The 22,117-nt window shown below is 49.4% G+C and overlaps 1 protein-coding gene across 11 annotated transcripts in view; it reads left to right on the top strand.

Moving 5' to 3' along the window:
- The window catches only part of CABIN1 (calcineurin binding protein 1), a 156,286-nt gene that overhangs the window by 33,593 nt on the left and 100,576 nt on the right, over nucleotides 1-22,117 (top strand). For 8 of the 11 annotated variants that reach the window (XM_087423858.1, XM_087423859.1, XM_087423861.1 and 5 more), the window contains exons 10-19: nucleotides 796-964; nucleotides 3,199-3,335; nucleotides 3,876-4,159; nucleotides 5,487-5,565; nucleotides 6,170-6,357; nucleotides 7,207-7,359; nucleotides 8,330-8,524; nucleotides 12,116-12,358; nucleotides 13,722-13,875; nucleotides 18,529-18,644. In XM_087423858.1, coding sequence (XP_087279984.1) covers nucleotides 796-964; nucleotides 3,199-3,335; nucleotides 3,876-4,159; nucleotides 5,487-5,565; nucleotides 6,170-6,357; nucleotides 7,207-7,359; nucleotides 8,330-8,524; nucleotides 12,116-12,358; nucleotides 13,722-13,875; nucleotides 18,529-18,644 — 1,718 coding nt within the window. The remainder of the gene's footprint in view (nucleotides 1-795; nucleotides 965-3,198; nucleotides 3,336-3,875; nucleotides 4,160-5,486; nucleotides 5,566-6,169; nucleotides 6,358-7,206; nucleotides 7,360-8,329; nucleotides 8,525-12,115; nucleotides 12,359-13,721; nucleotides 13,876-18,528; nucleotides 18,645-22,117) is intronic. The other 3 variants (XM_087423865.1, XM_087423864.1, XM_087423862.1) reach the window with 1 other exon arrangement.

Raw genomic sequence — 22,117 nt, 5'->3', positions numbered from 1 at the left:
GGCATATAAGTTGCTCTTTCCACGTGTGATGTGTGAGCTGGCACGTCCCTCTGCTGGTTGTGCTCTGTGGCTTGCCCCTGGTCCACAGCACCCAGCACTGCTGTGCACTGATATTGAGTTCTTTGACCTTTAAAAATAGTCCACAAAGTTAGCACCATATGTGGTATAGTATATTTTTGAATGGTTTTATTGATTTTTGTTATCATTGGAATTGTAAAAAATTTCGGACAAGAGCTCCCAAGCCTTTTCTTGATTTCTGTGTCACTGAAAAAAGAATATCTGGCAGTTAAAAAGTTTCTGGATGAGCGTGTATGTGATTGTTTCTAACTTTTGTACTTAATCATACATGACACTCCTCTGCTTTCGGTATAATTCACACGATTCTCTTGCCCACATCATGTCGTTGGGTGCTCACATGGTCTTGGGTGCTGGGTAGAGTCAGCATCGCTGCTACTTGCTCTGTCCCGTCCCGGGTACAACACTGAGATCGCAGAGGCTCTTGCAGCCAGCCAGCTGCAAATGTTTGACTCTGAGTCCCTGTGTTCTGCAGCGATGGAAAGTAGTCTTGAGATCTGGCTTGTGGGTTCTGTGAATTCGAGAAAGATGTGCAAGTTCAGTGGTTTGAAATTAACTTTGCTCAGGACTCATTGTTGCCGAGGAAGAGGTGGGAGACTTCTTGAATGTCAAAGATTAGACATGCTGGTAGACTTATAAAAGAGGGGGACTGATGCACCTGTGTGGTGCATTTTCTTACCCCTCCCCCCGGTAAGATTTCAATTTGCACTCTTTGTGAAGGCGATGTTTCTGGGGGAGATAAATCCAAGAAAGGAGTAAAGCGGAAGAAGATTTCGGAAGAGAGTGGAGAGACAGCAAAGCGGCGGTCTGCCCGTGTCCGAAACACCAAGTGCAAAAAAGAAGAGAAAGTCGACTTCCAGGAGCTTCTGATGAAGTTCTTGCCGTCCAGGTACTGTGCACACTTTTTCTGATTTGCAAAACCAAGCAAATACATAAACCTCCAGCCTATGCCACCAATAATATTTCTCATTCTGTTGCCGCTCTCTCCTCTGGCACATCCTTGTTTTCCCATAACATCTGTGCAAACAGCCGAAGCACAGATTGCACTGGATTGGGGTCATGGGTTTTTTGCGCCTCTCCTGCTTCTGAACCTCTTGAAGGCAGGAACCATGACTTGTGCATCTTTTGGAGGACCAGGCACTTCCTAGGCCCTCAGGTGATGAATGGATCCTGGAGCTGGAGGCAACAAGCTCACATTCCTGTGTGCTCACAGGCACCCACTTGCTGGGAGGCCTGGGGCTGCTGCTCCTGGGATGCTGACACTGGGAAACCTCACAGAAGGGGCGCCTCTCCTGCTTTCAGGGACAGTGCCTGCTTGGTTTCTCTAGGCTCTGCAGGATTCCCTCAACTTCTGTGAAGGTGGAGGATGATCTTGTAATCGTTCCTTGGTTTCACTGGTTCTTAGTGTTCCTCAGAGAAGCCTCTCAGGAGGAGAAGGGGCCAGGCTGCCCACAGCTGGGGGTCCTGGGCCCCAGTGTTCCTTTCGTAGATTTTCACCAGCCTCCTGCTTTTTGTCCTTGCCTTCTCACCTCCTCCAGAGGCTCCAGGGCCCTGTTTCCTGAGCCTTCCCTGGGTTTATGGTGCCAATGGGTGGACATTTTGATATTCCCCTCCCCCCACCCTTAGCTGAGTAGAGAAAGCCATTTGGTTTCCACTGGTCCATTGTCTTTCTGCCTTGTAACACTTGGGCACATTTCTTGTCTGCTGGTGTTTCCTCCCGCATTCGCTGTGTCTGTGTGTGTTTAAACCTTTTTATTACTTCACGGTCACTGGAGTGGAGTTTGGGAGGTAACCATGTGTGTTCAGTGTACATCTTTACCCAGAAGTCCTCAGCTGGCATCTTGGCTCGTGACAGGTTATTTCAGTGGTGATGCCATCCAAGTGGAGGAGGCGGAGCCAGAAGCTTTAGGTGGTTGTAAATCTGTTTTGCAGCAAGATTCCTAATTTTCCTAATTTGTTGCCTTTCTGTCTTTCTGTGGTGAAAGTGAAATGCTTGGAGATCAAGGTTGTTCTCAGTGAGTAGAGGATGCAGTGCTCTCTGATAAATCCCTCCTGAGGCGCAGTACCAGGACTAGGTTTCCCTTTGGGAGGGCAGAGCTGCACGGTGGTGCTGTGATGGATGACGCCGAGAGCTCTGAGTGACCCATTTCCCCATCTTCCTCTCAGCCCTGTCATTCCACTTCAAGGTCTTGTTCCCAGCCCCGTTTATGTGGAATGGTTTCTACCTTCTTTTTTAACTTTAAGTGTTGAGTCCTGTGTGGTTTTCACGTCTTCGAATGGTCAAGCAAGAGCAGTGTGATCACTTGCCTGGAGTAGTCACCATGGGGCTGTGTGTGCACTAAGTGAATAAAGACATTGAAAAGTGCCCTGAGTGTTTATGCTGCAGGGCTGCTTGGTTGAGGGAAAGCTACAAGGATGCTAAACCGTGATCTTTGGGAGGAGTTTGGAAGAATGGTGCCTGCTGGGAGAGAACTCCCCAGGCCCAGCTCTGTGAGGAGCCATGGAGCGTCCCAGCTCAGAAGGGCCCAATGTGCCCCCATACTCCACCCCGTCCACTTTCTCCTTGCTCACTGGGCTCCCCTCAGGTCTTAGAACATACCAGGTACTCTTCTGCCCGGTGCCTCTGTACCTGTCCTTGTCCTGCTTCTTTGCATGGCCTGCCCTTTCTCCTCCTCCACTGTTGGCATGAACATCACCCCCCTGAGTGACCTTCCTGACTCTGCTCTCTAAAGGAGCTCCCTTGTGACAAGCGTGGTTTCTATTTGGGTTCTTTGTTTTTGTGTATCTGTTTATTGTCTGTCTTTCCCATTGGAAGGTAAGCCTACTGGGGCAGGGTTTGCCACACGACTGATTCTGGCACCTAGCACAGTGCCTGGCACATGCTGTTGCTGAGTAATCATCTATTGATGGAATGAATGAATGAGTGTGGGTACAGACCAGATGCCAGCTCACAGGGGCCTGGAGAGAGGCAGAGCCTCCTAGAGGCCTGGGTTGTAGACCCCACTGCTCACTTATTCTAGTTTTCTTCTGTCTAGCTCAGATTTCGTTTCTCTAATGGGAAGAATTCAGGTGCTTGTGTCAGAATGTGTGGTGTGGCTTTTGTGATTTTGGTGTTTCATGCAGGCTAAGAAAGCTGGACCCCGAGGAGGAGGATGACCCCTTTAATAACTATGAAGTCCAGTCAGAAGCCAAACTGGAAAGCTTCCCGAGCATTGGGCCTCATAGATTGTCGTTTGACTCTGCCACGTTCATGGAATCTGGTAGGAATCCAGCAATGTGATCATTCACTACTGGGAACTCTTCCTCCCATTATCCTATAACCTGCTGAGGTTTTATTCTGGGAGAATGGTTCTGGTGTTTAAAAGTGTGGTTGAGGGGCTGCCTGGATTTGTCTTGGGCCTGAGCTCCGTGGTCAATTGGGAGATCTGCTGAAACGTCCAGGCTCGTACTTGACTGTGCTCCCTGAAGGATATGTGCTTCAGGCCGGGCCCAGGGGCTCAGCTTTGCAGGTCAAATGTATCTGACACAGTTGTTGAGTGCATTTGTGTGCCAGAGACTATGCTTTGTATTTTTTGTGCACAGTCTCAGTGCACATGGCAGCGCTTGGAGGTAGGCCCTTTAATACTCACCTTAGACCTGGGGATTCAGAGAGGCTTGCTCACAGCTGTTGAGGGCTGGAGCCAGGATTGAAACCCAGCAGCCTGCCCTCGGCACCACCATGTGGTGGGAGGACACAGGCTCTCTTCTATCTCTGCCCCCACCCTGCCCCTGCCATCTCTTTCCTCTCTCCTCTTCCAAAGAAAATGGGAGACTCTGGCATGGAAGGTCCTTCATTCAAGTCAGGTTGTTTCTCCCGCCCTGGGCAGAGAAGCAAGACGTGCACGTGTTCCTACTGGAGAACCTGACCAATGGGGGCATCCTGGAGCTGATGATGCGCTACCTGAAGGGCATGGGCCACAAGTTTTTGCTGAGGTGGCCGCCAGGCCTGGCAGAGGTCGTGCTCAGCATCTACCACAGCTGGCGGAGGCACAGCACCAGCCTGCCCAACCCGCTGCTGAGGGACTGCAGCAACAAGCACATCAAGGTCGGATGGGTGGAGGGGCCTAGCAAGGGCCAGCATCAGACTCGGACCAGGGAGGGGCTAGGGACCTTCACTGGGTGTGGGGCTGCTGCTGTGTTGAGCCTCCTTGGCTCTGTCTACTTGTGGGCTTGGAACCTGGGCCCCTGGGAGATTTGAAGCAGGAAGTCACAGGACCTGGTTTGTGCCTAGAAAGATCTCTGGTGGCTAAGTGGAGGATATACTTGGGGGTGAGAGTGGGCTCAGGACCGTCAGGAGGCTGTTGCCAGGTGAGCCATGGCAGTGGCAATGGGTTGGAAGGTTCTGGAGGCAAAGCCAGTGGGATGAACTGCAAGTAGAGGTGAGAGGATGAGATGGGGAGGGCTTCTAGGGCTGGACGGGAGTGGTTTACTGAGATGGAGGAAAGCCAGCAGAGAGGCTGGGGGAAAGGAAAGGTTCAGCTGTGTTCAAGGGGCCAGGGACTATTACTAATTTTTTTAACAGGTGAGAAAACAGAAATGCAGAGGCCAAGTAGGGTTGCATAGGGAGTGGTGGGGGCCTCCAGCAGTAGGGAGCCAAGCTGCACTCAGCCCTCCTGCCCGCTGCATTCTGCACCCCAGGCCCCTTCACTCAGTGCCTCCCAAGGCTCAAGGGAACCCAGGTGCTCTGGCCCCCTTGTCCCATTGGAGAAGGAAGGCTGAATGCTGAGGAGGGAGGACTGGGAGCTTTTGGGGCTCACCCAGGTAGTGAGCTGGGGGCACAGAAGGTGGAGGAACTTGGGGTTAACAGGTCCTTAGGGCTATGTGGGTCAGGGCTCCTTGGCCATGCAGCCTCCACTGGGACATCTCAGGGATTGCCTCCTGGAAGCTTCTGCCCATTGGGCCTGCTCCCCTTGGGGCAGTGTAGAGTGATGGGAGGAGCCATGGCTTTAGTCCCCAGACAAACCAGGTTGGTCATTTCCTAGCTGTGCCCCCTTGACTGGTGCCTCCTTATCACCGAGCCTCAGCTTTCTCGTGTGACCTGGGAGCAATACACCAACTCGGTACTTTTAAGGGTTGAGTGCTCTAGCATGGATGCAGTATCTGGACTGGCACTTGGCAGGTGACAGGGCTGCCTCTTCCAGAGGGCAGTCTCTCAGGACTAAAGACAGGTCTCCCAGCTCCTCCCAAGTCTTGTCCCAGTATAGATCCGTGTACCTCTTTTTGTGTCCTGGCAAGTAGCCACTGATTATCATTAGGTGGAAGAAAGAATGATATTTTTATCAAAGTAAATTTTTGTTTAGTTTCATTCCATCCCCCACCCTCTGACAACTCTTCATGACTCCATTCCTGCCCTTCTGGTGCCTGTACTGCAGGACATGATGCTGATGTCTCTCTCCTGCATGGAGCTCCAGCTGGACCAGTGGCTGCTGACCAAGGGCAGAAGCTCTGCGGGTAGGAAGCGTTCTATGTTCTGTGGCAGGGGTCACTTACTGAACCCTCAGCAGCCAGGAGGAAGCAGGAGTGGGGAGGCTGAGTCATGGAATTCAGACTTAATCTGCGGTGGGCACATTTCCCGGTTTGACTTGTTAGGCCAGGAAAAAATCCAGGGTATTAGAGAAGTCCATTGGACACTCAAGAAGTGGTTAACAGCAACTGAACCCCCAGAGGGAGCTGCCTGCCTACTTTTCTGTTACTCATGATTGAAGGAAGTGGGGTTTCAGTTTTCTCAAGTTATCACTTGACACTTGATGTGTCCCAATAATTTTCCAAGATGATGTGGATCATTCTGACTTTTAAATCACCCCTGGTGAATAAAGATATGTTCAAAGTTCAGTCTGTAAAATGAGGACCCTCCAGCTCAGAGGGTCTCTGCATGTCCATCTGACTTGTCTGGTTTCTCTGATGCCTGCCACTTGGGGCTCTAAGGCTCCGAGGGGCTCAGAGCACTCATGGACACTGAGGCAGGTGTGCCAAGGGCTGAGGGTGACCTCTGGGGAGCAGAAGGGCATTTGGACTCTACATGAAGTTGACTCGTCGTGGCATGACTGATTTTCAGTGTCTCCTCGGAACTGCCCTGCTGGTATGGTGAATGGCAGGTTTGGGCCTGATTTCCCAGGAACTCACTTCTTGGGCGACCTCCTGCAGCTGTCATTTGCCTCATCCCAGCGGGACCTGTTTGAGGATGGCTGGCTGGAGTTTGTGGTCCGCGTGTATTGGTTGAAGGCTCGGTTCCTGGCACTGCAGGTTGGTTCTATTATCGGCTGCTTGGGGAGCGTGACCTAGGACCGAACAGGGAGAGAGAGAGCTGGGTGCATTGTTGAAGCTGTGTGTGCGCGTGTGGGGCCTGCCTGGCACAGTGTGAGGAGGTGGGATCTGTTGGGGAATTTTCAGCATCTCAGAAATCCCAGCATGGCCACCAGTCTATAAAGCACATCAGCACAACCACAGAACCCTGGAATGGGTCACCTGTGCCCCCTGGAGACCCCCCACTCAAGATTGCTTTGGGGTCTTGACCCTTTATGTTTTCCCGAGAGAGCCTGAGCAAGTGCATGAATGGATGCAGAGCTTTCTAGAAGGAAATTAATCACCTATTTGTGTGAATTCTCAGAAAACTTCCCCTCAGAGCTTGGTCTGAAAGGCCAGGGTGGACTGGCTGTTACCCAGCATCTTGCGTGTGGTGGTACCTGGTACACTGTGATAGAACGAGTAAAAGAGTGCCACAGTTGGTTCAGGAATTGGGAAAGGCCTAGGTTCTAATCCTGGCTCTGCTATTTATTAGCTTGTGATCTTGAACAAGATAGTGAGCCTTGCTTAAGTGTCGTCAGTGTCCTTACCTACCACGTGGGGTTAACGATACCTCCCCTTAAAGTTGCGGTGTGAATCAATCATTCGTTCGTTCATTCATTCAGCAAATACTTACTGAGCTCCGGCTATGTGCCAGGCACCTTTTTAGGGGGTATAGCAGTAATTGGATAAAAGCCTGCCCTCATGGTGCCTACAGTCTAGTGGGATCAGGAAGGTGAGGCACCTGGCACAGCACAGTGAGTTCCTGTCCTTCTGCCTCTGTCCCTTGACTGCTTTTCCTTTGACCAGGGAGACATGGAGCAGGCCCTGGAGAACTATGACATCTGCACAGAAATGCTTCAGAGCTCCACTGCCATCCAGGTGGAGGCAGGGGCTGAGCAGAGAGACATCGTCATCCGCTTGCCCAACCTCCACAACGACTCAGTAGTTTCCCTGGAAGAGGTGAGTGGGAGTGTTTTTAATGGTGTGTTCTTGGTCAAAGATTTATTCTGAGTTGGCCCAGTTAGACTAGGCCTGACCTGTCCCTGAGGACCAAAAGAGCAGCCCACATGCTGAGCAGGGGTCCTTCCTTCCTGAGGAGGGCGGAGGGGCCTGAGAGAGGAGCTCTGGCACACAAGGGCCCTGTGGACTTGCAGGCACACCCCCACAATGGAAAGCTCTTCCAGGTGGCAGGCGGCAGGGGGCAGGAGTGAAGACGTTTGCTGGTACGATTTAGAGTGATTATTGCTTAGCTCTCCGGGCTGCATGTGGCAGCAAGCCCAGTGGGATTAGAGGGAAACTCCAGCAGAGGCAGACCAGTGCTGGTCTGGCCATGGGGCTGGGTCAGCAGCATGTGGCACGTATGCCAGGCTCTGTCGGGTTCTAATGCTATTCTCACTACACAGCCACAGACCCTGCTGCAGTTCCCCGTCTGTGACGTGTCCACGTTGGCTAAAAGTGGCTTTCAGACTCTTGCAGAATTGTTTCTGGGCAAGACCAAGAAACAGTTGCCCCTGCTGCCTACATCCTGGGGGCCACCTGTGAGGAGCGGGTTCTGTGGGTCCATGGCATGTGCCCACCTCTGGCCCGGGGCTCTCCAAGTCTCTGGTAGCCTGATGCTCCATGGTTCCACGAGTCTGGTTCACTGAACTATGACCACAAGGCTGTCCAACTATTGGCAGACACTTTTCTGGAACCTCTCTGCTGCTGGGGTAGTTTGTGTTTTTCGGTCTGTTTGTCTATTAAAGAATTGAATGCCTTGACCTTCATAGAAATACCTTTTATGAAGTATTGGCTTAATGTAAATGGTGATATATTAAGGGGGAGTCTAATTTTGTATTCCTCATCTGGGTCTGATAAATGCAAACACTGGTCGAATTCAGGGAGAGTGTGAGGGGTTTGTCATCAGGCAGCAATTCCAGGCTTCTTCCAGATTGATAAGAACCTGAAGTCGCTGGAGCGGTGCCAGTCCCTAGAGGAGATTCAGCGGCTGTACGAGGCTGGCGACTACAAGGCCGTCGTGCATCTGCTCCGCCCCACCTTGTGCACCAGTGGGTTTGACCGGGCCAAACACCTGGAGTTTATGACTTCCATTCCCGAGAGGCCAGCCCAGCTGCTGCTGCTGCAGGTGTGTGCTGCCCGTGTCCCCCTCGCCCACTCATACCTTCCTTGCTTGGTGTGGGTTTATTCTCTGGAGGCTTGGAGGTAGCCCTCAAAAACACGGACCTAGAAGAGAAAAGTGGGAGTGAAAACTGCTAACTCAGCATCTGGGAAGATGCTAGTCAGAAGTTACGGGGGAAGGTTGGAACCTAGGAGTGCAGCTTCTAGGGTTCTCTGTGGCTCAAGGTAAGCCCACACTTGGCTCTGAACTTCTGCATAGTGGAGGAAGAAGGAAGATAGTTAGGATGTCAGCCATCCATCCACCTGTTTGTTCATCTGCCTGTCTTTATTACTTTTTAAATTAGCTATTGAATAGATATAAAAGTGGATAAAATATCTGTAACAGTGTAAAGAATCAAGATAAAAGACATACCCCGTGTACAATCACATAGTGGAAGAAAAAGAACGCCAGTGTGGTATTTGAAGCCATGTGCCCTTGCAGCTCCCCCCATGCCTCATTCTTCAGGAAGTAAACCCTTACAGCTCACCAGGCACCAGGATATCTGCTGGGCACTGGGCAGTTACCCAGCCTCTCTGTGCCTCAGTTCCTCATCTCAGAATGGGGGCGATCATTGTCATTACTTCAGAGCCTGTTGTGGGGATTATAGAAGTTAGTGTGTTGGCACCATATGGGTGCTGGCTGCCATCGTTGACACCATCCTCAGGAAGCGTAGAGTCCGACGCGGAGATAGATACAGAAGATGATAAACTTAGTGGTGTTGAGTAGGCTGGCGTCCTGTCCCTTATGGCTCACACATTAATCACATATTTATTGTCTTACTGGGTCCTTTCCTTTCAATTTTGAAAGAGCCCGTAGTCTCCCAGGCTTTTTGCTGAGATTACATGAGACATTGTAATTATTAACTTTCTTGAACTGGGAAATATTCAAGAGGTGCAACTGTGGAACAAATGGAGGCATCTCTGCCCTGGTGAAAGGGGAGGAAAGAGTTCATTCTGGGAAGGAAAGGAGGGAGGGAGGAAGAGAGGGGAAAAGGGAAAGAGCTTCCAGCTCCTGGCAGAGGGGGTCAGGCAGGCCCAAGCTAAGATCAAGGGATGAGATTTGTCTCACCTCAGTGACCATGGCAGGCTGGGGTCAGGGGGTCCACATGACTGTGTGGGAGGGACAGCTGGGTGTACCCAGGGAGGCCAATGGGTGGGGAGGAGGGGAGAGGCTAGCCTTCTCTGCCTCTCTAAGATGGCCTCAATGGCTCAGATGCGTTCTTGCTCCTGTCATCTAGAACTCTGGGGTGTGGCAGGATGCTCCATTGATGGGACAGGGGCTGCTGTTTGGTCGGTCATTGAGCGGTACTAAGGGCAGTGGTAGGGCCTGGGCCAAGTGCTGGGGAAGCTCCTGCTTTTCACAGATAAGTGCCTCCTGATTTTGCTGAATTTCCTGTTGAGGGAATGTATTCTCTCATTGATTTGGAGTTCTTTTTATTTGTTAAAGATATTAATGTTTTTCTCATCAAACGTTGCAAATATTTTTTCCCAGTTTGTTGTTTGCTTGTAAGGTGCAGCTTTTATTGGTTTTTACGACATACAGAAGTTTTGAATTCTTATGTCATCAAATCTTTTGATGTTTTCAAATGTTTGTGACTTTGTTCATTATATTTAGACAGTCTTTCCAAGAATGGAAGAATATTCATCCACTCATTCCACACACATGGATTGAGTTTCTACAGTGTGCCTGGCACTGGACAAGAGAGAGAGGCCTGCTCTGGTGGAACCTGTGTTCTAGAAGGGAGGCAGACAAGAACCATGTCAACAAATAGATAAGAAGCATATTTGCCTTTGTTTTTTTCTAGCGGTGTCAATTTTGCAGCTAACTTGCTTCATCCAGCTTTTATGGAGGGCTGGGTCTGACTTGGAATCCTCCCCTCTAGGAGTTGGAAGGCTCTTACTCCCTATTTAGGAAAGCTGCCGTTTATGTTTTTCAGTATAGTTGTATAGTTTTCTTGTGGTTGAGTTGATTTTTAGTCCTTAGCATTTTTGGTTGCTATTTTGAGCAGGATCTTTTTGTTGGTCATTACGTTTTCTAATTGTATGTTTCTGGTTTATAGAAACCCTGTTGAATGTTGCATGTTTATTTGGAATCTAGCCACTTCACTGAGTTCCCATTATTTATGATAGTTTCTGTTTTGTTTTGGGTAGATAATCATGTTGCCCATAGTCAGTGGTAATTTGCTCTCCTCGTTTGTTGGCAGTTATTCTTCTGCTTTCTGGCTTTTTCTGGCTTGAGCCCTGGGGATTATGTCATGTTGGAGCGCTGCTGGTGGATCTTTGTCTTGTCCCTGACTTTCACAGCAACTCTGGCTGCAATTTAAAGTCAGTAGTCTTTATCCTGCTAGAAAATAGTCCCCTGCCCCCTCACATGTTTGGCATTTGAGGAGTCAGCTCAGGCCTTGGGGCTCCATGCCTGCACCCTGTGGGCTCCTCATGGCCTCCTGCTATAAAAAGTGCTGGTTTTCTCTAAAGAAGCCCCTGTGTTCCTGGCAATTAGGGCTAATAAATTGGGGGTGGTTTTGATCTGTGTTCAGATCTTGCAACGCATCCCGAAGACAGTTTGGGGTGTTTCTACCCCAACACCTGTCTCTGTCACCTCAGCATGGCAGCTGCGCGTGTTGAGGCAGGGAGGAGCCGCTGCCAGGCCTCGGCTGTGGCGAGGTTAGAGCCGGATGGGGTGCCGGGCAGCAGGTGCTTCCTGCTAGTCTAACAGGCCACCTGCCAGATCTGCGAATCTATAGCCAGGCTGAGAGTCCCCACGCACCAGCTCGGTGATGAAGGAGCCTGAGACCTGATGTGTTTCAGTGGGTTTGTTATAGAGCAAAAGGAAAGGGAGCTTCACGAAAAGTGATGGCTCCCAAAGGGGATTCTAAAATAGCCATCAGAGTGCAGCGGATGTACTGAGAGCTCCTCCCCATGTGGGGTGCTGTGCACATCACTCATTTAATGCTTACGGTCCCTCCACGGGGCTGAGGTGGCCGAGGCTCAGAGTGGCTCAATACCTTGCTCCACCTGGCACCTAGGGAGGAGGGAGACTCAGAATGATGGCGTCAGCACTGCTTGGGCCGTTGCCCCTGCTGTGGCCTTGGCTCAGGCACCCCTCCACAGACAGTCCATCCCTGGTAGCCTGCCCTCCCTGCTGGGACCCTCCAGGGCTTGGCACTGGATGAGTGTGTGACTGGGTGGCCTGGGGCACAGTGGCTTGGACTCAAAACTGACAGGAGATGGAGTCACTTAGCCTTACCTTGGCTGCTTGCTAGCTCTTGGGCTCATCTCAGGGTCCCAGCTGTATAAATGAGGAAACTGAGGTGCAAAGGTCCAGCACCTTTCTGAAAGCCCTTTGGCTGGTGGCCCGCCATGCTGTGATTGCACACAGATCACCCTGTGCCCTGGAGACACCTCGAGGCTGTGGGGGGCCTGCACTGCCCCTTTCTTTTAGACTGCCCTGCGTGTCTTTGTCCCCAGCTACCTGCCCCTCAGTCCTGAGGACCGGGTGTGGTGAGCGTTGTCACAGTCCTCTCAGTGCATCTTCCTCCTTGCTCCTTCCTGTGCTCAGGACTCCTTGCTCCGGCTAAAGGACCACCGGCAGTGTTTTGAGTGCTCTGACGTGGCTCTGAACGAGGCGGTCCAGCAGATGGTCAGTGCGAGTGAGGCTGCCGCCAAGGAGGAGTGGGTGGCCACAGTGACCCAGCTGCTGCTAGGCATCGAGCAGGCACTCTCGGCGGACAGCAGTGGCAGCATTCTGAAGGAATCATCCTCCACCACAGGCCTCATCCGGCTCACCAGCAACCTCATCCAGGTAGCCCCTGGTCCCTTCCTGCCCTGCCCAGCAGGTATGGCTCTCTGACGTTCCCCTTCTTCATAGTTCACCAGCTTCAATTGCGAGTTAGGCAGCCCAAGGGGCTGCGTTGGCTTCTCTTGCTGGAGGAGGTAGGCACCTCAGGCAATGGGTGGCTGTGTGCTGGCTGCAAACCTTCCTGGGGCTGGTCAGGTCTGGGGGTTAGAGACAGTGTAGCACTTGGCACCACAGGATTCTTCCAGACCACTCACCCCAGAGAGGAGGAAGCAGGCTCAGAGTGGGAGGCCCTGACCTGTGTGCCACGAGCCAGAAGCAGAGCTGGGGCTGGAACCCAGGCTTCCTGTTTCCTACCAGGGCTCTCACCACCCCCATCGTCTTGGCACTTGTAGCTGAGGGGTGGTCACAGCACCCTGCATTGTCCAGGCAGGCTTCTGGTGGCCGGGACCACCAGAGCCAGCCTCGGCTCTCTCCTGACAACTCCCACAGGCTGTCATCAAGTCCTGCCAAATCCTTGTCCTTAACATCGCTATCGTTTATTTCTCTCTTCCATCTTCACCGCTCTGCCTTAGCCCAGGCCACCGCCATCTCTTGCCTAAACTGTGGCAGCACGCTCCCCGTAGTCCTCCCTGCCTCTCTACCCTTCCAGTCCAGCCACCACCCTGCCATGGAGGCACTTTTCCAAAATGGAAACAAGAATGTGCTCCTCTCTCCCTTTAACCCTTCACATTCCCTCGAGTGCCTGTCACCTAAGGCGTATTGATCCACCAGCCGCCCTCTCCACCCTCATCTTCTACTTCCTTGGCCATCTCTCGGGCCTGTGTGGCCTCTGCCTGCACTCTTGTCCTCTGCCCCCACTTCCTGCCCTCTCTGGGGGTCAGGCACACCATAGCCACTCACCTGGAAACCTCTCTGAAGGTCTCTTCCCCTCTCTGTCCCCAGCCCTCCTCTGCGACCTCACTACGGTCCTCATTTGTTGTAACAGCCATACTGATCCTTAGCTCTCCAACATTTGTCTCTGGCTTTCTTCCCCCCTGGGCACTCCACTGTGCCCCATTCACCTCTGTCACCCTCACCTCTGGCACAGGGCCCAGCACACAGTAGGTGTTGAAGGCATCAGGAACTGCATGTGGCATGAGGGAGGATGGTCAGAGCTGGCTCCTCTGACGCCTGGGCATAACTGTTGTTGGGCTCTGTGGCACTCTGTGTGATGACATGATGGGATGCTGCTAGGTCAGTGTTCCCACATCAAAGCAGTGGGGATGGGCAGGCAGCATGCCCTCTGCCCCTACCCCTGGTCTGCCCTAGGGACTCATCCTAAGGCGGGGAGGAGCTGGCCCTGCTGTGACATCCCCCATTCTCCCAGGTCATTGACTGCAGCATGGCCGTGCAGGAGGAGCCCAAAGAGCCCCACGTCTCCTCAGTGCTGCCCTGGATCATCTTGCACCGGATCATCTGGCAGGAAGAGGACGCCTTCCGCTCCTTATGCCACCAGCAACAGCTCCAGAACCCAGATGAAGGTGCTGGGAAGTGGGTCTGGTGGGGGTGGGCCCTGACCTATGTGTCCTTGCCTCTTGCCTCTTGCCTCTGCCCCAGGGCCCTGCGGCTCTATCCAGGTGCCGTGAGTGGGCGTGGGGCTCAGTCAGCAGGATTTTTCATGGCACTTGGATGGAGGCATGGGTTTCCCCTGTATCCTCCCTCAGGGAGCTAACTGTGCAGTGGGGTCAGGAGGCAGTGGGCGTGTAGAATGTTTCACGTCTTGTGCAGGTGGTGGTGCAGGGGATATGACAGTGTGGTCAGTGCTTATGAGGAGTGCCGACACTGCTCTAAGAGGCCTCACACCTGCTAACTGCTTTAATCCCCACGACATCCCTGTGAGAGGGGCAGCCCTGTGCCGGCCCTTGTACTTAATCTCTATACCCCACGGCCCCTCCTGAGTGTGGGCCAGTGAGGCCAGGAGATGTGTGCAACTGGAGGGCAGCACAGAGCAAGCACAGGTTCCAAATCCCAACGATCACCTCTTGGCTGTGTGACCTCAGGCAAGTCATGTAACCTCTCATCCTCTATTCCCCATGTCCATGCTGAGAATAACGGTACCTGTCTCAGAGAGTTGTTCCAAGGACAAAATGATGTCAGAAAGCCATCACTTGCCATGGCAAATAGTGCCGGCACGTGGGGCTGCTGAGTGGTGAGTAGTCGATGTGAATGCAGAAGCCGGAGAGGGCCAGCCCAGGACCCCTCATGGAGATGGCACTTGAGCCGGGTCAACGCAGTGGTAGGAAATGTGGTTAAATCAGTAAGTTACATAACAACAGCAGCTAAAAGACATTTAAGCAAAGATTGCCTGTAATTCTACCAAATGGACTTTTTTCCCTTTGGTGTTTTAGCATTTTCTATCTAAACTTGGCCAATATGCTGATACTTTTTATGTGGCTGAAATTATAATACGCATATTTGTGTATTTATTCAACTAGCTTAAAATTAAATTTATTGGGGATTTTTCCTTAGTAATTTGAAAAATCGAAGAGTGGAGAGAAAAGAAAGTCATCTCTGTTCCAGCAACCACAGAGTTAACATGTGGTTTGTTTCCTTTCATTCACTCTGTCTGTCTAGTTTGTTTAGTCCCCGGCTGTTTATCAGCTGCTCACTGCATGTCAGGCCTCTATGACTCTGGCCTGATAGGTCCGTGGTGGGAAGAGACAGACAGGACCACCAACAGCGCCAAGCCAGTGTGGCCTTCTGGGAGGAGTGCCTCCTGCTGTGGGGTGGGGGCAGGCTTGGGCTGAGGCCTGATGGGAGCGCAGGGGCAGAGGAGGACACTGGGGAGATGGGGCAGTGTGAGCAGGGACACAAGAAAGCCGGCCCATGTGGGTTGGACATGGGAAGGGGCCAGGCTGAGAAAAGCTTTTATATCTTATTTTATAAAGCTATTTCCATTTTGCTCCATAGTCTTTGTAATGGTGATGAGAGGTGCCCTGCTTTGCTGAACCATCCCCCTGCTGAACCCTCCAGATGACTGCATTGTTTCTCTCTTACAGGTCAAACTTTAGTGAACGCCTCATGCATACCTTTTTCCTTCTGCTGAATTAATTTTTTTGGATAGATTTCTAGGACGAGTATCTTTAGAGCTCTTGACAAATAGTACCTTTGTGTTTTCCAAAAGGGTTTTAGTGGTGAAAAAAAAATTAAGATTTGCAACTACAAATGTTTATTATTTTTCTTACAAAAATAATACAAAAAGACTTTTGGATTGAGAGTCTCCTTTCCCCACCAATACAAACACAATATAGTTCTGTATGCAAACACAATATAGTTCTTAAAAACTGCCAGTAAGCAAACAAGGCAAGGAGAATAGGGAGATGCCATAAAATTTGCAAGTGTAAGCCAAGGAAAGAAATCAAAGATTCTGGTGACTGGCAGCAAGTGTGGCTCCTGTCGCCTCCTCTACCCCCACTAGGAGAACTGGGAGAAGATGGTAAATTGACAAAAATCCCAGGAAATATTATTAATATCCTCTTATTTGTAGAGAGTGGGCTGGTGGGGAAGGCCCTCCATATTGCCCTGGGCTTTGGCAGAGACAGAAAGGACTGCTGGGTCCAGCCATCTTGCAGTGACCACACTGGGTTGAAGGAAGGGGCCCAGGGATAAAACATACTTCGGGCCGAGTGGTGAGGGACCTGGTGGAGAACATTGTCACATATGGAGTTCCCTGGAAGCAGACGCTGAGATGGTTTAATTGGGATCACTACTTGTGAAAGGAAGGGGAAGAAAGCAGGATAGGGGCAGAGCGAGAAGTTGAACTGTGATGCAGACCTCACAAAGCCTTGGCCAACCTGGCAAGGAGCTCTGGAGTGAGAGCTGCCCATTCAAATTGCTGCACCACGTTAGATGGAAGTAAGCAGGCCTTTCCACTCCTGTCTCACTCAGTCACTGGATGTGGCCTCCACAGGAGGTGTGTAACCTTGGATGAGGGAATCTGTGCAGCTGGGGCTGTCTGCTGATGCACTTCTCTCACTGGGCAGCAAGTCCTACCTCAAAGGGGATCTCAGAAGAGGGAACAAAACCTTGGTCCTTCAGCAAGGCCTGCACGCAGCCCTAGCCAAGCAATCTCCCTTCTTCCACCTCTACAGACACAGGCTATGGAAAAGTGGATTGAGAGCAACACCTGCTTTAAAATTATGGCTTTAAGGAAAGGGAAAATTCGTCTTATATTATGTGGGAAAGTAGCCTAGACAGTTCATTCATGATATATTAGAGCACTTACATAGTCTGGAGGAACTGACTAGCTGACCATGAGCAGCATAGAAAGAAATGACCTGGCAAGTATGCTAACATATTGTAGCCTGCCTCCACCCTGTGTGGGGGACAAAAAGGAAAGAAATGATATACCATGCGAAAAGCAGGTGAACTCAGTCTGGAAGAAAACATACAACAAGGAACAGAGGCAGAGGCCCTGTAAATGATTTGCGCAAGAAAATAGTTTATTAAAAAATTTGAGCTGATAAACAGAATGAAATTAAAAGGAAAAATACAGAACTAAGGGAAAACACAGCAAACCAAATCTCGCCATTATAAACTAATAAAACCAAAACAGCAAGGAACAGAGTGAATATGACTGAAACTGAAATGAGTGGGTGTGATTAAGAGCTAAAAGCATCAGAGAGAAGATGATAGGTGTGGAAAACAAAGATGGTGCTGTGTAAGGATAAGTGGTGCCCCGATGGAAACACTCCAACAATGAAAAAGGAGAAGCAACCAACCCAATCTCAAATACAGGAAAATTTCTCCCAATTGTAATAAAACTGAATCTGCACATTCAGTATACAGTAAATGCCAAGAAAAATTGATACACAACAACCTACATCAAGATACATCCTGGTTAAGGATCTACTTTAAGAATAAATATGTTTTAGGTTTCTGAACTGAAAAAGCAATTTATCCTCATGGGACAAAAAAATGAGACTCATTTCAGATTTCTCCATCGCAGCATTCAGTGCAGTTGAGGTGATGTCTGTATGTCTACACAGATGTGATGTAAGACATCTAGCCAAGTAGCAGTAACAGACATTTATAAACAGGGATTCCAGCTCCTGTGAGTGCTTCTTAAAAACACTCCTGGAGGATGAGGTCAGTAAACCAACGTGAGTGAGAATGAAATTCCTCAGGAATGGAAGATCCATGGGAAAGAACTTGTGATGAGCACCAAATCCATTTAAAATTGGAATTGAGAGAAAGCAAGTGGGGTAATTATGGTTGCAGAACAGAATGTAAATGTTGTAAACCTGGAAGTGCTACAAATAATATGCAGAACAGAATTGGGAGATGGGAGGAAGAAGGAAGTGTTACAGAGCTATCACTGATCTTGTGTGATAGTCATTTGATGCTGTTGAAAGTGGAAACTAACTTAAAAGACCTATAAAAAACCAGAATGGCTTGAACTTCTTAATAATTTTCTGACTGTTTTTAAACATTGCTTTTCATACCTTTTTGACTGGGACTGACAAATAGTGAAAAGTATGAAACCAATTTCATGAAAGAATCCTTACTCTTCTGGGTGTGGTCCTCTCTAGTATTTTCTGTTCTAACAGGTTCTATCCTAATCCTCCTCAAAAATGTTAGTTACAAGTTACAACCACTAATGAGTTATGGCCCAGAGTTTCAAAAGCATTGAGGGATCTTTAAAGAAACTAGTAATGGTTCTAGTGGTGAATAAATATTTAACTGAAATCTGGTAGTTCTTTTTTCTTCTGTAATACTCAAGTAGACCTAAATATAAGAATTTTTAATTTAAGAATGGTAAATGTAGTGTGGGTTCCATTGTTATATATTATTTCTCTCTCTTTTTCAAAATGTCTCATGTATGCACAGAAAGGTGCTTCCAGTGATGTTCCCCGCATGTCAGCTTTAGTTACGGGGGCTGAGCTGGTGGATGAAGCATTCCTTCTTTATGCTTTCCTGTATGGTTTGAATTGTTTTTTGATAAGATGTATTACTTTAGTAAAACCAGTCAAGGTATTACTTATTTAAAAAGACAGAAAGATAAAAAAGGAAAGAAAGAACAATCTGTGGCCACCTTGGTTAAGACAGAAAAGCCCACAAAAGAGAGACTGAGCCCCGCAGCTCCCACACATGTCCCCGTGCTAACTCTGTCTGTCGGTCTGGTCTTTCCCCAGCGATGGCCGAGACACCCATGCTCCCATCCTCCCTCATGCTGCTCAACACAGCCCATGAATATTTGGGCAGGAGGTCCTGGTGCTGCAATTCAGATGGGGCTCTGCTGCGATTCTACGTGAGTGCTGCTGGGGCTCGCTTGGCCTTCCCTTGTGCAGTGGGGACTGGCCTCAAACTCCAGGTGGATTTTGATCCACTAGTCGTTACTGAGTCTGTTACATGTCAGGCACAGTGCCAGGCCCTTGATAGTAATTTTAGAAGTAATAATTGTGTTCACTACTGCCTTCCATTGTGTCTGTTTGCTGACTACCACTCGTCATGCCAGGCTGCAGGTGCTCATTCAATAGCTATTGCATTCATTCAGCCAGTAAATATTGAGTGAGCACAAACAGCCTTCCTCTCACGTGCCAGCTGTGATTGACTGGGCTTACTGGGGATAAGCAGTGTGATCCCTGCCCTCAAATCTCACTGTTGAGCGTGAGGCCAGGCAGCACACAGATGAGTTACAGAGCATGGGAGGGGCACCCAACTCAGCCTGTCATGTCTATTAATAAACGTTTTAGTGCAATATAGCCACACCCATTTATTTACGTGTTAACTCTGGCTGCTTTTGCAATACAGTGACAGGGTTGAGTAGCTCTGATAGAATCCATATGGCCTGTGAAGCCTAAAATATTTACTATTTGGCCCTTTAAGGAAAGGTTTCCCGGGGCCGGCCCAGTGGCATAGTGGTTAAGTTCACGCGCTCCACTTCAGTGGCCCGGGGTTCGTGGGTACGGATCCCGGGCACGAACCCACACATTGCTCATCAAGCCATGCTGTGGCAGACGTCCCACAAACAAAATAGAGGAAGATGGTTACGGATGTTAGCTCAGCAACAATCTTCCTCAAGCAAAAAGAGGAAGATTGGCAATGGATGTTAACTCAGGGCTAGGCATCCTCACCAAAAAAAAAAAAAAAAAGAAAAGAGCCAACCCCTGCTCTATACATTTTCAGTGAGCATACCCTCTCTACAACTGCAGACTCTCTCCCAGTCCTCTTGATCTTCCTTGTCTGCCCTGTGCTTTCCCCATGGCTCTCATCGCTTTCTAGCATGCCATAGAATTTATTATATTTATTGTGTGTCTCTTCTCCATTGAAATGTAACTTCCACAAAGGAAGGATTTTTGTTAGTTTTGTTCACTGGTGGATCCAAGGACATAGTAGGTGCTTAATACCTATGGGCTGAATGAATGAACGAGACTAAGAATATGTATAGAGCTCATGTATATGTAGGGCTTGATAGTGTGCAAAGCGCTTGTGCTGAGGACATGGAGACTTGGCCAGGAGACCTGTCTGGCTGGCTCAGGGCCCTAGAGCTGGTTAGTGTCCAAGGCGGGCTCCAACCCCAGCTGTCAACGCCTGAGTGTGTGCCCTACCCGTGAGCCCCGAGGGCCTCTGGGGTACTCACCCCAGGTCAGCTTCGTTCTCCAGGACCATTTTTGGAAGAATTGTGCCAGACTGAGTCTGTAATGCTGCCCAGGAAATGGCGACTCCCTTCTTCTGCCTTCCCTCTCCCTATTAGAGAGTGCTGGGACACTGTTTACTTCCACAGGGTCGCCTCCACAACCCAGTCACCCTTTTGCTTATTGGGGGCAAGTCGAGAATGAGTTTAGTACGTTTGCAAGCTGGCATTGGGTGGGAGTGGTGCTGAGAGGGAAGTGCAGGCTGAGGAGGCGAAGGTGGGATGGTCCTACGCCCGGTTTTCCTTAGTCTGTGTCTTTTTTAGTAGAGCATGAATTCCAGCTGCCAGCATCTGCCGTTTGAATTTGAGGAAGTAGAAGTGATATGAGTACTGCTGTGTTTCATTTTGTAGCTCCTAATTTTCCTGCCCAAGATCCTCCAACTCCTGCAGCAATTTCACCCTTGTGGACGCAGCCCCTGCTTATTTGCTGTGCCCTCTCTCTGCTCAGTGCCTGATCATTCTCATGCCCTCTGCCTGCCACACTCTCTCCCAGGGTATGCATGGCCGGCTCATCCTTTCCTTCCTGCCATGCAGGTCTCAGCTTAGAAGGTACCTTCTCAGGCGGCCGGCCCCGTGGCTTAGCGGTTAAGTGCGCGCGCTCCGCTGCTGGCGGCCGGGGTTCGGATCCCGGGCGCACACCGACGTACCGCTTCTCCGGCCATGCTGAGGCTGCGTCCCACATGCAGCAACTAGAAGGATGTGCAGCTATGACATGCAACTATCTACTGGGGCTTTGGGGGAAAAATAAATAAATAAAAATTAAAAAAAAAAAAGAAGGTACCTTCTCAAAGAGGTCTTCCCCAGCCTTAGCACTACTGGACAGCCCTGCTATTTGTGTCTGTGTCATGTGCCCCTCCCCCAGCAGATGTCATCCTTAAGACCAGAGACCTTTTCTGTCTTGCTATCTGAGCATCCCTAGGGCCCTGAGCAGTGCCTGACATAGATTATTGGCCAGTTCGTGTTTCTTGAATAAATGAATGAACGAACTGAAAGACATGTGTTCATTGATCCAGAAACGCTTGCTGAGCACTCATCATTCTGGGCGCTGTGGGGGTTATGAAGTTGAGTACTTTATTACTGCCTTTTCTCATTGCCCAGGTTTGTGGTCTGCAGGTAAAGAATTGTGTCTTGAGAATGCTTTGTGGCTGACGTAAGGGAGACCTTTTGTGTGGATTGTTTTCTCTTCTTGGATAGAGTGGAATGTTCTCTGAGGGAGAAATCCTCTTGGATCTCATCTTTCTTGAGTTAGTGTTTCTTTTCATATGATCTGTTTGTGTTGATGAATTCTTATCCATTCACCCACACTCAGCTCAAATGGCCCCTCTCCCGTGGAGCCTTTACTAACTTCTGGACAGTCCCTTGTACACTGTGTCCCATGTACCACAACCCAGATTGTGTACACATTAACCATCTGCTATATTTGCTGCAGACCTGTTTTCTAATAGAAATAAAAAGTAACAGGAAGGAGAGCATGCTCATTACTCTCCCTTCCTCATTCTCTTGAACTTGGTGTGTATCTTTTCATCTATGTTTTTATATGTTACATATTGTGTATCAGTAAACAGTACATAGTTGCATGTGTTTTTAAATTTTATATACAAAATATCTTATTGTATGCAGCTTGCTTTTATTCATTTTAGTTCTCTGAGATATAGTCACATTGATACGAGTAAATCTGGTTCATTCATTTTCATTGCTTTATAGGATCTTATTGTGTGAGTATACCAAAATTTAGAACTTTTTATTATGGAAAATTCCAAACATATATTAAAGTAGAAATAATAGTATTGTGAGCCCATATACTGAGCACTGATCAATAATTAATTCGTAATGCACAGCCACCCTCTCATCTAACCCTATCCCACCAATCCCACATTATTTCGAAACAAATCCTAGACATTATATCCCTTCGGCTGTGAATATTTGTTACCATAATACTTTTTATCCATTCTCCTAATAATGGCATTAAGATTGCGTATCCGTTTTTTTGTGTTATAAACAGTATCATGGTTAACATCGACCACCAAGTTGTTTTATGTGTACATGTGAGAGTTTTTCTAGTGTGAATTCTTATCAAAGGAATTACT

The sequence above is a fragment of the Ceratotherium simum genome, chromosome 35 (assembly GCF_057802395.1).
Source record: "Ceratotherium simum simum isolate JZ-2026a chromosome 35, ASM5780239v1, whole genome shotgun sequence".
NCBI lineage: Eukaryota > Metazoa > Chordata > Mammalia > Perissodactyla > Rhinocerotidae > Ceratotherium > Ceratotherium simum.
Note: the sequence above shows the minus strand (reverse complement) of the source record. Positions and strands in the feature narration are given on the sequence as shown.